Source organism: Tachysurus fulvidraco, chromosome 23 (genome assembly GCF_022655615.1).
Source record: "Tachysurus fulvidraco isolate hzauxx_2018 chromosome 23, HZAU_PFXX_2.0, whole genome shotgun sequence".
Taxonomy (NCBI): domain Eukaryota; kingdom Metazoa; phylum Chordata; class Actinopteri; order Siluriformes; family Bagridae; genus Tachysurus; species Tachysurus fulvidraco.
This window is the reverse complement of record NC_062540.1, coordinates 9,723,034-9,738,545: the sequence shown is the minus strand read 5'-3', so window position 1 is coordinate 9,738,545 and position 15,512 is coordinate 9,723,034. Positions and strand designations below refer to the sequence as shown.

The 15,512-nt window shown below is 44.9% G+C and overlaps 1 protein-coding gene across 4 annotated transcripts in view; it reads left to right on the top strand.

Annotated features, from left to right (window-relative positions):
• Nucleotides 1-15,094, top strand: part of xkr7b (XK, Kell blood group complex subunit-related family, member 7b) — an 80,710-nt gene extending 65,616 nt beyond the window's left edge. For all 4 annotated transcript variants that reach the window (XM_047807452.1, XM_047807453.1, XM_047807455.1 and 1 more), the window contains 2 exons: nt 1,613-1,797; nt 13,033-15,094. In XM_047807452.1, coding sequence (XP_047663408.1) covers nt 1,613-1,797; nt 13,033-14,003 — 1,156 coding nt within the window. In that variant the 3' untranslated portion in view covers nt 14,004-15,094. The remainder of the gene's footprint in view (nt 1-1,612; nt 1,798-13,032) is intronic.
• The last annotated feature ends 418 nt before the right edge of the window (nt 15,095-15,512 follow it).

The following is a 15,512-nucleotide window of genomic DNA, read 5'->3' as shown; positions in this document are numbered from 1 at the left end:
CTCTCTGTGGTGCTGTCATTCGTGTTCCTACAATTTATCCTAATAACTCAATATGAATACATTTTGAGTTGGATTGACGATTTCCTGTGATGCCTGTGAAGAAATTATTTTGATACCCCTAAAGTACCTGTCAGTAAATGTTTTTTAAAAGAAACCTTTATTTTATTTTATTTTATTTTTTTTTTAAACCATAAACTGGTATTAAAAAGAATGTCTTTTTTCTTATAGTCGAAAGAGGACCATTTTTTAGAACATCATTTTTTCGGTCACACCCAATGTAAATGCATATGGTTTAAATATTTAGAGTACTAACAGATTACCTTACAGATACAGAGAGTGGTTGCATTACAGCCCTAGTGCACATATATCTAAACCCTTTCAATGTTGGAATGTTATAGCTAGTGTCCTGGCAAATTCTTGTCACAGAAGCTCTCGGTGTCTCTGGGTTTTGATGTCCAAAGTAGACTGTATTGAGAATCAGCAAAGCCATGCTGATCCATGGAGCGACTCCTGAACTCATTCTCAGCAGACTGTTTTGTACTGTTTCAAAATCTTTTCTTTGCTGAAAAATGTACTACCATTTAACTGTCCCTCGTGATTTGTTCTTTAAATCATTTACACTCCCTTCTTGTCAGAACTACAGTACTTGAGCTACTTTTATGGGAAATAATGGATTAACTGAAACACACGTTACGTTGGTTATTTCTGATTAATCTGATTAACATATGCTTATTCTTCTCAAAAATATTCTTAGCCACAGACATGCAATCAGACACTAAACATCACGTACATTTAATAGATGCCATTATTCAGAGTGATTTACATTTATCTCATTGTTATCTCAGTGATTTACATATCTCAAATCCCCCCTATTGATCCACTAAATAATTTATTATTTGCTTCTTTCTTATATCATTTTTTCTTAAAACAGCCAAGGAGGATAAACAAGGGAGAGGGAGAAAAGCCATTATTTTATGTGGTTGTGTGCTGTGTTTACACAACAAACATGTAAATAGGGACATTAATCCAAGGTTTTGCAATGTACAATGGGAAACATCAGATTATGATTACGCAGGATTACTTGTTAATCTCGAGTAAAGAAGGAGCAGTGTGAAAGGTGAAACAAGATAACCCAGGATTCTGTTTAGAATGATGCATGTAGTGAAGTCATAGTGTATATTTTCATCAACACAAAAAAAGTGAAATGAAATGCAGAACTATGGAAGACATACTGTAGCCGTGGAGTCACATGACATTACAGCAGTGATGGGTTATAAAGTTTACTGATTCTGGAACAAGTCCCATTTAGAAAGGTCACATTCACCTGTAAGCTTATCAAACTTCCATTATCCATTGGTAAACAGAGAATGATGGCTTGCTTTTGTTGTGTCTTTTGTTGTGCCTCTTATGGTTTCTTCTTTATAGCCTCTCAGGGTGTTGTTCCTTATTTGTGTCATCATTAATTTGCATATTATGAGGCTTGATCTGGATTTCTTTTTAAAAGGCTGTAAAAAAAGAAAAATAGAATTGAACAGAAAAAAAGAAAACATTTTTGCTTATGTATGTACGTATGTATGTATGCATGTGTGTGTGTGTGTGCATGTGTGTGTAGGTACATTCACACGCTGTACCTGGGTGTGCAGAACCACTGGTATCGCCACTGCTACTGGCGCCTGATGTTTGAGACGGCTGATGTGAACATGCTGAGGCTGCTGGAGGCTTTCCTGAAGAGCGCACCACAGCTTGTCCTGCAGCTCAGCATCATGATCCACAGCAAACACATCCTGCCACTGCAGGGTGAGTGCGCGCACACACGCTCTCACACACACACACACACACACACACACACACACACACACACACACACACACACACACACACACACACACACACAGACAAACACAGAGCACAAACACATACTTCATGCACGTAGACTCCCTTCACATATGCAATTTTCAGCTGGGGATGCATCTTGGCATCATGATCCATCACAGCCTGCAAGGTGAAAACACACACACACACACACACACACACACACACACACACACACTACACAGACGTGCACCATTCTCCACTTCTGCTTCTATGTAATATCATGATTCTGAACAAACATATGAGATTCTTTACTGTGGATGAATTATAAAGAGGTTGGAGGAAACATAAAGAGAGAGAGAGAGAGAGAGAGAGAGAGAGAGAGAGAGAGAGAGAGAGAGAGAGAGAGAGAGTGATTTACCTGTGAAACCAGTGATATGTGCAGCAAGATATAATGTCTCATTCTGTCAAAAGGAAAATGGAGAATGGAATCTGTGAAGTACAGACAAAATTCTGGCCCATGTATTAAAAAGTGCACTGGCTTTTATTACATAAAATTAAACCTAAAAATAAGGCAAGTGAACACATCATCAGTTTTCTTAAGCAACATACTTCAAAAAGTATGTATCTTTTATCCAATATTTCTTACTTTGGGCTCATAATCTAACAAAATCTAAGAACAGTAATTCCAGATATATTTACTCAAATTTACTTAAACATCAAATCAAACAACGTTAAACATCAGTCTTATTCTATTGGCTGATCATTGTGAAATCTTTCAAGCTTGAAATGAGTAAAAAAAATGTCCAGAAAAAAGCTTAATAACTGTATATGTGTTCAATCTAATAAAAACATAGTCGCCTGAATTCAGGACATTTCTGCCTGCTAAGATGTTTCATCTGCAGTTTCATCAGTTTTGGATCTATCTGGAGAGAGGTTTATGCTGCCATTCCATTCAGATGGAGACCTGAAAATCGACTTACTGGACATTTTCAATCAGTATTAACAAATTATTTCTTTTATTGCTTTAAGTCTAGATTAAAATTCGTCATGTTTCTAGCTCTGTAACCTTACTCAGAACTTTAGTGATTGAAAATAACACCTGTAACTTCTTGATGCTCATTAACAGAAATGGGTTTGATATCACCTTTTAATTTGAAGACTAACCCTTTTTTGTTTTCTCTTGAAATTTCTATGAATGTATTGCTGCTAGTAGAACAGAAGCCTTTATTTTATCCCATCTACAATACAGCACAGTGAAATACATTCTTCACATCCACTGGAGCAGTGAGGGTTAAAGGCCCAGCAGTGCTGGGGCTTGAATCCTGATCCACTGATCATCAACCCAGAGCCTTAACTGCTTGAGCCAACTTGAGTAGGCTAGGTATAAACAGAAATGCTTGCATAAAACTACACTAAAAATGAGAGTGTCTACTCACATTTGGGGTATGGGACATGGAAGCCTTTATTATCGTCACATATACATTGCAGCAGAATTCTTTTCTTTACATATCCCAACTGAGGAGGTTGGGCTCAAAGCACATGATACTGTACATACAACCTATGGTTCATATGACCCCTGAACCAGCACTGTGCATTATGACATGATACTTCATTGCTGAACATGGACACCACAAACCAGGCACAAATTTCATTTTTTGACTTCTGGTAGTGAGAGCAAGGAGCAGGTGGAGGAAAACCTGGAGAAGAGGAGGTTTGCGCTGGAGAGAAGAGGAATGAAAGTCAATCATAGTAAGACTGAGTACATGTGTGTGAATGAAAGGGAGGGAAGTGGAACTGTAAGGTTATAGGGTGAAGAGGTGAAGAAGGTACAGGAGTTTAAGTACTTGGGGTCAACAGTCCAGAGTAATGGAGTGAGTGGGAAAGAGGTAAAGAAGCGAGTGCAGGCAGGTTGGAGTGGGTAGAGAAAGGTGTCAGGAGTGCTGTGTGATAAGAAAATATCAGCAAGAATCAAGGGGAAGGTGTACAGGACAGTGGTGAGACCGGCCATGCTGTATGGTTTAGAGACAGTGTCACTGAAGACGAGACAGGAGTCAGAGCTAGAGGTAGCCGAACTGAAGATGTTGAGCTTCTCTTTGGGAGTGACAAGATTGGACAGGATTAGGAACGAGTACTTCAGAGGGACAGCCCATGTTGGACGTTTGGGAGACAAAGTTAGGGAGGCCAGATTAAGATGGTTTGGACATGTTCAGAGGAGGAAGAGTGAGTACTGTATATTGGTAGGAGAATGTTGGACATGGAGCTGCCATGGACAAGGCCAAAGAGGAGGTATATGGATGTAATTAATGAGGATTTGAAGCTAGTGGGTGCAAGTGTTGAGGATGCAGAAGATAGGGATAGGTGGAGAGAGATGATTCGCTGTGGCGACCCCTGAAGGGAAAAGCCGAAAGAAGAAGAAGTACAAAGAGACCATATACTAAACAAATAAAATCAAACTCTATATAATCAGTAGTATAGTAGGTAGAGTAGTATAAGTAATAACACATAAAATACCGTGTACATTTAATAATCACAATTGCGTATGAAATGGAAATGGAGTTTATTATCAGTGTTTGGAAATCCAGATGTGCAGATGACAGATGAATCACACATCTGGGCTATTCACAGACACTCGGATGTCATCAGATGTTTAAAGTTAATTATATCATCGTATATCAATGGCAAAAAATGACAGATTCTATTTTATGTTATAAATAGAGCTTTAAATCAATCTAACTTCAGTCTGAACTATTTAAATTCCACAGAGAATAAAACACTAGCCAATAAATAGAATTCACATCACCTAGAGGTGAGATTGCAAAACTATCCTCTATATGATAATGGTCTTAAACAGCTTCAAAACAGAACACGCTTCATGTTTGTCTTTGTATTTGCAGAGACCAAAGCATGTATAACTTCTCTGAAATGTTTGTTTTACACTCTTCACTGCAAAAAAAATGGATGTAGTAATTCCTGTTATAAGAACATAATAAACTGAATATAAGATTATAATCCTATTTCTGGATATTCATTTCAAGCTTTCATTTTTCTTGTAGGACTGACAGATCAGTTTGTTTCTTTCTAGAAATAAAGTGCTTAATATTATAAAATAAATTATTAATATTTGCTGTGTATAGGGCTGTGTAGCTGCAGACCAGTAAAGAGTGCCTGTGTTGACCACTGTCCACCAATGAAACACTGACAATTGGTATGTGAAGTTCATCAGAAGTGGACCATTGAGCAATGGAAAAAAGTGGCTTGGTCTGATGAATCACAGTTTCTTTTCCATCATGTGGGAAGAGATAGCACCAGGATGCATTACAGGAAGAAATCCAGCCAGTGGAGGAAGTGTGATTATGGGAAATGTTCTGCTGTGAAACTTTGGGCATTTATGTAGATGTTACTTTGACACATACTGTACCACCTACCTAAACATTGTAGCAGCCCAAGTACACCCTATTCATAGCAGCGGTATTCTCTAATGACAATGGCCTCTTTCTACAAGATAATGCTCCCTGCCATTAAGGAACATGACAAAGAGTGCAAGGTGTTGACTTGGCCTCCAAATTCCCCAGATCTCAATCCGACTGAGCATCTGTGGCATGTGCTGGACAAAGTCTGATCCATGGAGGCTACACCTTGCAACTCAAGGGACTTAAAGGATCTGCTGCTAATGTCTTGGTGCCAGACACCACAACACACCTTCTGAGGACTTGCAGAGTCTATATCTTGACGTGCCAAACTTGTTCCGGCAGCACAAGGGAAACCTACACAATATTAGGCAGGTGGTTTTATTGTTATGGCTGATCAGTATACTGTATATACTTTTAGTCACCTGAATGATCCATTTGTTTAATTAATTAGCTTTTACTCATGGAGTGGCGGAAAATGTTAGCATTTATGGCTTGCCTGAAATTGGTATATATTGCAGTATTGCTTCTACAGGGATTACACATCTGTATTTCTAAATTAAATTATTAATCCTTGTTAGATTCAGTGTTGTATAAAGTACTCGAAAGCAATACTTGAGTAAAAGTACAAGTATCGTACTAGAAAAAGACTTTGGTAGAAGTGAAAGTTACCTTTTAGAATATTACTCAAGTAAAAGTCTTAAAGTATCTGATATTTACTGTACTTAAGTATCAAAAGTCATTTTCTGATATTTAATGTACTTAAGTACTTGAAGTAAAAAGTAAAATTTTAGTGATTTTCAGTAGGCATAAGAGCAGGGGAAGTTCTAGGATTTCATCTTTAGGGGGTTTTAGCTCTCAGTGAGAATTTAAAACAAGAAGAGTTTTATATTATATATTATCTGACTACATAGTAAGCCAAAGGTTATGGTATTATTAAATGGCAAAAGTGGACACCAAAATTTTATGTATGATGTAATGATGCCAGTCTTGAATCAAATCAGTTCATGTATGTGTGCGTTCTCTACAAACAGTGTGTTCAATGAATGCAGTCATTAATAAAAAAAATATTCACAAGACAAAAACCAAAACAATAAATGTTATTTTTATTTAGTATTGAATGGATTGTTTGCATTAATATTTTGTTGTGCTATCAACTCTGGTAATAAGAATAGTGACATTTCAGTGCTTTTGGTTGCCGTCATTGCGGCTTTCGTCTCTAGGTTACGACCGTAACCCTAGTTCCCTGAGGAACGAGACGCTGCGTCGAAATGCTATGGGAACGCCCTCTGCATGACCGCGCTCTGAACCACGTGTGTAATCTGACCAATAGGCTTTGGAACATGACGTCATCGGCGGGTGACGTTGCGTAAACAGGAAGCTACAAATGGCTGCATGATGGACAAGACGCTAGCTCCTGTGAGAGAAGGTAAGCGCCGCAGGGATGCAGGGAGTGTGGCACGGAGACGCAGCGTCTCGTTCCTCAGGGAACTAGGGTTACAGTCGTAACCTAGAGACGTTCCCTTTCGGAACTCGAGCTGCGTCGAAACGCTATAGGAACGAGTGTCCAATCACGCCACACTGACCAGACCCTGCTTAGAGAGTGAGGGCCTCGGCACCTGCACGTAGGACAGAGGAGCCCGGGGTGGCTCTGAGGTCAAGGACATAGAACCCGACAAAGGTCAGAGGGGTGGACCAACCCGCAGCGTCACAGATGTCTTGGAGTGCCACTCCAGTGGACCAGGCCGTAGAGGCCGCCACACTCCGGATGGAGTGAGCTCGGACCCCGAACGGTGCAGGGAAGCCAGAGGGCTTGGGAGCCGACAATCGCATCCACTATCCATCTGCTCAACGTCTGCACAGCGGCCAGGAAACCCTTCCTGTTAGGGCCGTAGCAGACGAGCAGCTGCACCGATTCTCTCCATGGACTCATCCTGCGGAGGTAAGTGAACAGTGCTTGCACTGGACACAGTCGGTTCTGTCGCTCCTGTTCGGGGGCTGTAAATGGAGGAAGCTCTGGAGCGGAGAAGGGTCTCTCCTACCTCGGTAAAGAGACCAGCCGCTATGAACTGTGCCCCCTCAGGGGCCACAGCCACAGCCTCCACAGCTCTGGGTGGGGGTGCACCAGGGTTCCGCCCGCCTGTGAGAGGAGATCCCTCCTGGGAGGAATTTCCCACGGAGGGCCCTCGAGTAGGGACACCAGATCCGCAAACCATGGCTTGCCCGGCCATCGAAGTGCTACAAGGAGGAGACGAACTCCATCCCAGCGAACTCTCTCCAGAACTCCAGGGAGCAGTGCAATCGGAGGAAAGGCGTACAGGCGTAGCCTCGGCCACGACTGCACCATGGCATTCAGACCTAACGGGGCTGGGTGAGAGAGAGAGAACCACCTGGGCTCTGTAGAACCTCCGCCATATGAACTCCACCACCTCGGGGTGTAGACGCCATTCCCCAGGCCTCGGCCCCTGCCTTGACAGGGCATCTGCTCTGACATTCAACCGTCCCGGGATATAAATGGCCCTCAAAGAGAGGAGTCTGTCCCGAGACCACAAGAGGACCGCTCGTGCTAACTTGTACAAAGGGCGAGATCGGAGGCCCCCTTGGTGGTTGATGTAGGAGACCACCGCAGTATTGTCCGTGCGGACCAATACATGGCGATCTCTTAGGTCCGGGAGGAAGTGTTTTAACCCCAAAATCCCCGGCATCATCTCCAGGCAATTTATGTGCCACGAGAGACGTGGGCCGCTCCACAGACCTTGGGCGGAGTGGCCACTCATGACCGCACCCCACCCCGTGAGGGAAGCGTCCGTCGTTAGCGTCACGCGGCGACATGGAGCCCCCAACACGGGGTCTTGGGACAGAAACGTTCGGTCTTTCCAAACATCCAAGGCTCAAAGGGCACGCCGCGAGACCTTGATGGAACGATATGGGTTTCCTCTAAGAGAAAACCCCCTGCCCCGGAGCCACCACTGGAGGGGCCTCATGTGCAGGAGGCCGAGCGGGATTACGCTGGACGCCGCAGCCATGAGCCCTAGCAGCCTCTGGAACCGCTTCACAGTGAGTGGCTGGCCTTCCCGCACTCTCCTGACTGAGGTGAGGATGACTTCGACCCGAGCAGGTGACAACCGTGCCTGCATCCGGGCCGAGTCCCAAATCACGCCCAAAAAGGTGGTTCTCTGTGCTGGAGAGAGCACGCTTTTGCTGGCGTTTAGCCAAAACCCAAGCACAATCATGCAGGCGAGGATGACATCTCGATGACGCAATGCCTGGCACTCCGACTGAGCCAGAATCAACCAGTCGTCGAGGTAGTTTTTTCATGAAGGTGCGGGGCAAGAGTGCTAGGCCGAACGGGAGGACCCGATATTGGTAAGCTTCGCCCCCGAAAGCAAACCTCAGGAACCTCCTGTGTGCAGGAAGGATGGAAACGTGAAAGTACGTGTCTTCAAGATCTATTGTGACAAACCAGTCCCCTGACCTGATCTGAGCCACGACCTCCCTGAGGGTGAGCATCCTGAATCTGAGCCTCCTGAGAGAGCGGTTCAAGGAGCGTAGATCTAGAATGGGACGCAACCCGCCATCCTTCTTCGGAACGACGAAGTACGGGCTGTAAAAGCCTGACTCTCGAACCGAGGGGGGGACCACCTCGATGGCTCCTTTCCTCAGGAGTGTGTGCACTTCTTGTTCCAGGACCAGAGCCTGCTCGGGTCCCACCAGGGTGGGACACATCCCGTTGAAACAGGGAGGAGAGGACGCAAACTGAATCGTGTAGCCGTCCTCTATGGTCTGCAGGACCCACTGGGAGACTCCTGGCAGCTCCTCCCAAGCTGTCAGAAAGTTCCTCGGGGGAACCAGCCCCTCAGGGCTGGCCTCTGACCCACTCAGAGCAGCTGGGGCCAAGCCCTGCAGCTGATGGCACCTTGCGAGAGGCGGCGGACCCTCCCCCTCCACAACGAACCTTCGGGTGGAAAGGTGGGGAGCGAAGCGCTGGAGGGAAGCCGTGCCCCCAAGCACATCTTGTGGCAGGGCAGACAGACCGGCCTCCATGACCCGAACGGCCGGAGCCACATACTGCGGCTGTTGAGACCTCCTGAGAGGCGGCGGGCCTCCCCCATCCGTACAGAGACTTTGGGCGGAAGTGGAGGGAGGTGCCCGCTGGAGGGGGACCGTGCTCTGAAGCACATCCTGTGGCAGAGCCAACGGCCTAGCGTGCCCCATCCCCCAACCGTAGGCGTGAGGCGTGCCCCATCCCCCCAACCATAGATCATCAGGATCTACGCACCACTGCCCATTTGTCGGAGGCGTCACCTTGAGCCCTTAGGCCGTGCCCGCGGAGATCGGGTGGCCACGCTCTGTCTCTGGGCTTCGCCGTGCCCGGAAGGACCAGGCTGGGGCTGCCGCTGAACAGCCCCACGAGATCGCCGAAGGAGGTACTGCTGAAACGCAGCCGACTGCTTCTTAGACTCCTGGAACTTGTGTACGACTGCCGTCACAGCGTCGCCAAACAGTCCAGGAGGAGCCATCGTTGCGTCCAGTAGCACAGCTCGATCCTTGTCCGGGAGGTCAAGGACCCATGGTGTGGAGGCAGCCCGCGGCCTGACCTGCTGCCGCGTAAGCCTTCCCTACTTAGGCTGACGTAGCACGTAGCGGCTTAGTAGGGAAAACCGGAGCCTTTAGCGATGATGCTATGTTAGGGGAGAGATAGCTAGCCAGCGTCTCTTCCACACGTGGCATTGCCCCGTAGCCGCACGCCTTAGCCCCAACCACATTCGCGTAAAGCAAGGAGTGACTAGGAGAAGTGCGCGTAGAGTACGGGGTTTTCCAGGATCTGGACACCTCGGCGTGCAGATCGGGAAAAAATGGCAGGCTCCGGCGCCGAGGAAGTGAAACAGGGCGCAGGAAACGCTCATCCAGCTTACTGGGTGTGCGCTGCTTCTGCTGCTCCACCGGCCAATCTAAATCCAGTTTGGCTACGGCTCGTGTCACGACCTTGAGGAGCTCCTCATACAGCACAGGCTGTGAGGAGCCCACGGGCTCGCTAGCATCCATCAGCTCTCCTTCCTCGGAGGGAGAGACATGTAATGCCGCGCTGCTCGCACCGGGAGAAGAAGCAGCCATCGGGCCTGCTTCTCCGCGAGAGCCGGAGCTCGATTCAGCAGACGAGGCTGAAGAGGACTCATCCGCCTCCAATCCCGCTGCTAAATCGGCCTGCGAGCCCCACGAGCGCCGGCGCCGCTTTGCCTCGGCAAGAGCGGGACCGGAGCCGCAAGGGAGAGCGCTCTTCTCGAAGAGCGCTCTCCGGGAGCGAAGCGTGCGCATAGCCATGCGGCTGCAATGCGAGCAATCGACTCCCTCGAGAGCCGATTCGTGCGAATCCTTCCCGGTAATAAAACGGGGACACGGAAAAACACACTTTTGGAAGTTCTGTCTGCTAGCCATCACTCAGCCATTTGTAGCTTCCTGTTTACGCGACGTCACCCGCCGATGACGTCACGTTCCAAAACCTATTGGTCAGATTACACACGTGGTTCAGAGCACGGTCACGCAGAGGGCGTTCCCATAGCGTTTCGACGCAGCTCGAGTTCCGAAAGGGAACCGCCGATTAACGTTATAGATAAATAGCTCCAGCTCTGACTGCGCGTGCACGCTGCGCGTACCTGTGCTTCTCCGTACAGCGTGCATGAGTGCGTAATACAATCTAGTAGCAGTGATTCGCCAAACCTCCCTTATTGCAGTCGCACACATTTCTTGTGAATTTATTTTGTAGTAATGAGTAACGAAGATGCTTAGTGGAAATATAACGGAGTAAAAGTATACATTTTATCTCGGAAATGTAGTGGAGTAAAAGTGAAAGTACAGATACGTGAAATTTCTACTTAAGTACAGTAACAAAGTATTTGTACTCCATTGCATTACAACACTGGTTAGATTCCTATGTATAAAATGGAATAAAATTTGATGTTATTAACAACTAGACCAGATTTAATTCTGTACTCTTAAGTTTTGTCTTTATACAGTATAATTGTACCATAGAATTTACCTTTTGTGTGATATTGCTTAAGAAAATGATACAAGATTCAAAATTTATGTGTTCCCATGAGAGACTCTGGATCCACCACAACCCTCACCCTAATTCTTTATTATAGATGAATAAAGGGATAGACATTAATCTAAATAATGCAGACAGAATTTCCAGATTAAAATATCCTTTTGGCTTCAGTTGGGTTTGTCTGATAGAGTTGTCTTTTTGAAGTAGCTCAGCTCCAAAAACAATCCCTTTCCTGCCAATTAAATTTCTAGATCAGTATGCACAACCAGATGTTATCCACTTCTATGAAACCAAAGCAATTGTCCTGTTCCGTTTTCTCACAGAAGGTTGCCAGCTCTGCATTTAACTAATCCATGCTCTAATCTTTGACGTTCTTTGTGATCGGGTGTCTGAAGCTTGATTTAATTAAGATTGTCCACCATGTTCCATGAAGGAAGCAGAAACATAGTGTGCAAGTTTGAACAGAGAGCATCCACAGCCAGCGGCAGAGTGGGAACACAGTACATTAAGATATTAGTTCACTGCTAATTAAGATCTCTTTTAATTTTAATCGGGGTGCGGCTCAAATGAGAGAGATGGAGGACAGAGACAGAGAGGCAGAGGGGGGAGGATATATAACTGTGGACTGTGGCTTTGAAGGGGACACATTATCATTCAGAACCTTGGGCTAAAGGGGTGAAAAATCTTTGCTGTCTTGGTTGCTCTGTGTGTCTGGCAATATCATGGGGAGAAAAGCAGCAGGAGATCAGCAGGGGCCTGACAGGTAAACAAACAAACAGCCTAGATGGACTAAAGACCTGCTCTCAATAATACCTTCACCTTTATGGAAGCCCTAGAGGTTACTTTCTTCTCTCTCTCTCTCTCTCTCTCTCTCTCTCTCTCTCTCTCTCTCTCTCTCTCTCTCACACACACACACACACACACACACACACACACACACACACACACAGGCAATTTTTCAACCTGTAAACTAAAAATTAAGGATCTGTCAAAGCACGCTGCACACACACACACACACACACACACACACACATACACACACACACACACACACACACACACACACACACACACACACACACACACACAGTTCCGGGCAGCATCATCCCAAACAGCTGCCATCAACTTGTTGCAGGTGATGCAGCTTTCCTGAGACATAACAAGTGATATTAGCAAAACTGACAAACACATCACGATTTTAGCTCCTTATATAGGACTTTCCTCCTGTTAAATGAGGAGCCTGTCATATCATTTTAATGAATGATTTTCACTTATTTGTAATACTTTTAGTAAGACTAGCTCACAGGATCTCACAATCTAATATAAGCTAGACCGTCAAAGAACAGGAAATGTCCCCAGATTCGTAGCTGTTCTTATGAAGAATGAGTCACAAGTAATGAGAGACATAATTTAATGCATGAATTATTCATTGTTCTTTCATTAATAATTCAATAGCATGTCCAATTAGCAATGAATTACATATGATCTAATTAAATATTGAGGGGTGGTGTTCTGAGAATGGGAAAGCGTTCATTTTTCCATAATGATTCTGATTAGGTTTTATATTTAGCATCTTAGAATAAACAGGTTTTTAAAAGCAATAACACTCTGATAACATGCTGAATTTCTATAGAATCTGTAATTAAATGAAAAGAGCATGCAAAGGTTTGGCACAAAATGATCTTTTATAGATGAAACCATATCATTAAAGCTCCATGTATTCAATGTTTCATAGTCACTGTGTCGTCACTTTTCTTTGAACAGGTCTCTCCACCTCTGCATCTTTGGTCTCCTTGGCCTGGATGATTGCCTCCTACCAGAAGGTCCTTCGTGACTCCAGAGATGACAAGCTACCCATGTCCTACAAAGCAGTTATTGTGCAGATGCTGTGGCACCTTTTCACCATTGGTGCACGTACCATCGCCTTTGCACTCTTCGCCTCAGTCTTCCAGCTCTACTTTGGCATCTTTGTCGTGGCTCACTGGTGTGCCATGACCTTCTGGATCATCCAAGGTGAGACAGACTTCTGTATGTCCAAGTGGGAGGAGATCATCTACAACATGGTTGTGGGTATCATCTACATCTTCTGCTGGTTCAATGTCAAGGAGGGTCCAGCGCAATGCCGCCTGGCCACATACTACTGTGTGATTTTTGTGGAGAATGCGGCACTCACCGCCACCTGGTATGCATACAGGGGCCCACACACCTCAGACTTCTATGCCCTTATCATTGTGTGTGTGGTAGTATGCAGCTATGCCTTGGGAACCTTTTTTATGTTTGTCTATTACTGCCTGCTCCATCCTGATGGCCCAGTCCTGGGGCCACAGTGGAGCTGCATGGAGGACGGAATGGGTGCAATAGGGCTCGGAAGTGTGGGGGACCTGGGGACACCTCTGCCCCAACCAGATGTTGTCACAAGTCCCCCAAGAACTTTGCAGAGGACTAAGGATGGGGAACGGGAGCCAGGGGACAAGGAGAGTTGCCTGCCTGTTTTTCAGGTGAGGTCTATCAGCGTGGCTCCTGCACCTTCCCCCCGAACACCAAAAACTGAGGGTCCTGTTATCCGCATTGACCTCCCCAGGAAGAACTATCCAGCCTGGGACGCACACTTCATCGACCGCCGGTTGAGAAAAACCATTTTGGTGCTGGAGAACACATCTCCAGTGACACCCCGGATCCAGTACCGCAGCCTGGGCAGTCCAAAAGAGATGATGGAGTATGAGACTACTGTGTAGTTGCAATTCCTACCTTTCTGTCATCAGGGGACTTCTCCTGTGACTCTGCATCTCTGTGTAGAGAAGCAATGAAGAGAAGGTCAATGCTGCGGGATTCCCACAATACCATTGGTGCTCTAAGGCATGTGTGTGCATGGAACACAGGGCACTGGCTATGCCTGGAAATGACCATCTGTTCTAAAGTCTTGTATATCAGAAAATACAGGTGGAATATGAGTGATGCTAGACGCTCAAAGTCAGTGAAGTCTGGACTGTAAATGAGAATGATATTCAAGAATAATACCACAATGCCAGCCATAAGTACTGATCTGATAAGCAGGGTGATACCTGTCTATAGATGTTTTGATGATGATGTGCATGGATGTGATGATGATAAATGTAAGTAGGATATTTCAGGTGACACGTGTCAAATGATAGAAGACCTGACCGATCATCTATGTCCAGGACTGCCCTGGGAGCTGCACTGGACTAAATTCCATGATTGTTAGTCACTTGAAAATAGTACCAGTTGTGTATTATATTGCTTATGTGAATGGTGAGATTAGCCAGTTGAATCATCATTGATTTATTTATTGATCGAGTAGATTTATTTTTTTGTAACTTTGTGGCGATGATTGGAAAAAAAAACTTTTTATGGTATATTAATGTATACATATAATCTTTTTCTTATATGTATACAATATATTGGAATGGTATCACTGTGTAGGTATGAATGTCTTTTGGGTTGTCTGTATGTTCAGCTGGTCTTTGATCATACTGCATTGTTTATCTGTAAAGGTAAAAGACAGAAAATTGTATTTATGAAGAAAAAAACACGGGTTAAACATGAACCATCGATGATGATACATTATGACTAAAATGTAGTTGGAAAATATTTAGTAAAATGGCTGTCAACAGCCTGGGGAAAAAAAAAAGAAAACTAAAGGAGGTTGTGTTTTTCTTTTCCCATAGGTTCTACTCTTGCTTGTGTGACTGGTTTTGTTGCAGAGGTTTTTTAGCAGTTGGCTGCTCACTGTTGGGGAGCTTTTGATTTGAATATCACAAGGTGTTAAAGACGAACATGGTGGATTTCAAACTGATGTGTCTAAATTTATATTTATATTTGAGTTTTTCAAGCTTGTACTGGAAATTACATTTACGTTTAAACTTACATTTATATCTTTTGGCAAATTCCTTTATGAAGAGCATTTTATAGAAGTGCATCCTGATACTGGTTCACTAGGTAACACAATAAAAAATACCAGCAGTTCAGTTTAAAACCTCTGTTGAGACATAATACATCAGAAAAGCTGCTAAAAGTGCTAGTTTAAGTATTTCAGGAAGAGCTAGATGTCATCTGATGACAGTCAGGGACTCAGCTGTCTGGACATCTAGGGGAAGGTCACCCCACAAGCTAGGTGCTAGAACAGGGAAGAGTATGATGCATGTCTGCCTTGTACCCTGAGAAGTCCATTCTCAGGGTACAAGGAGGATTTGGAGCATTTGGGGGAGCATAGTGCAGTGTGGGGG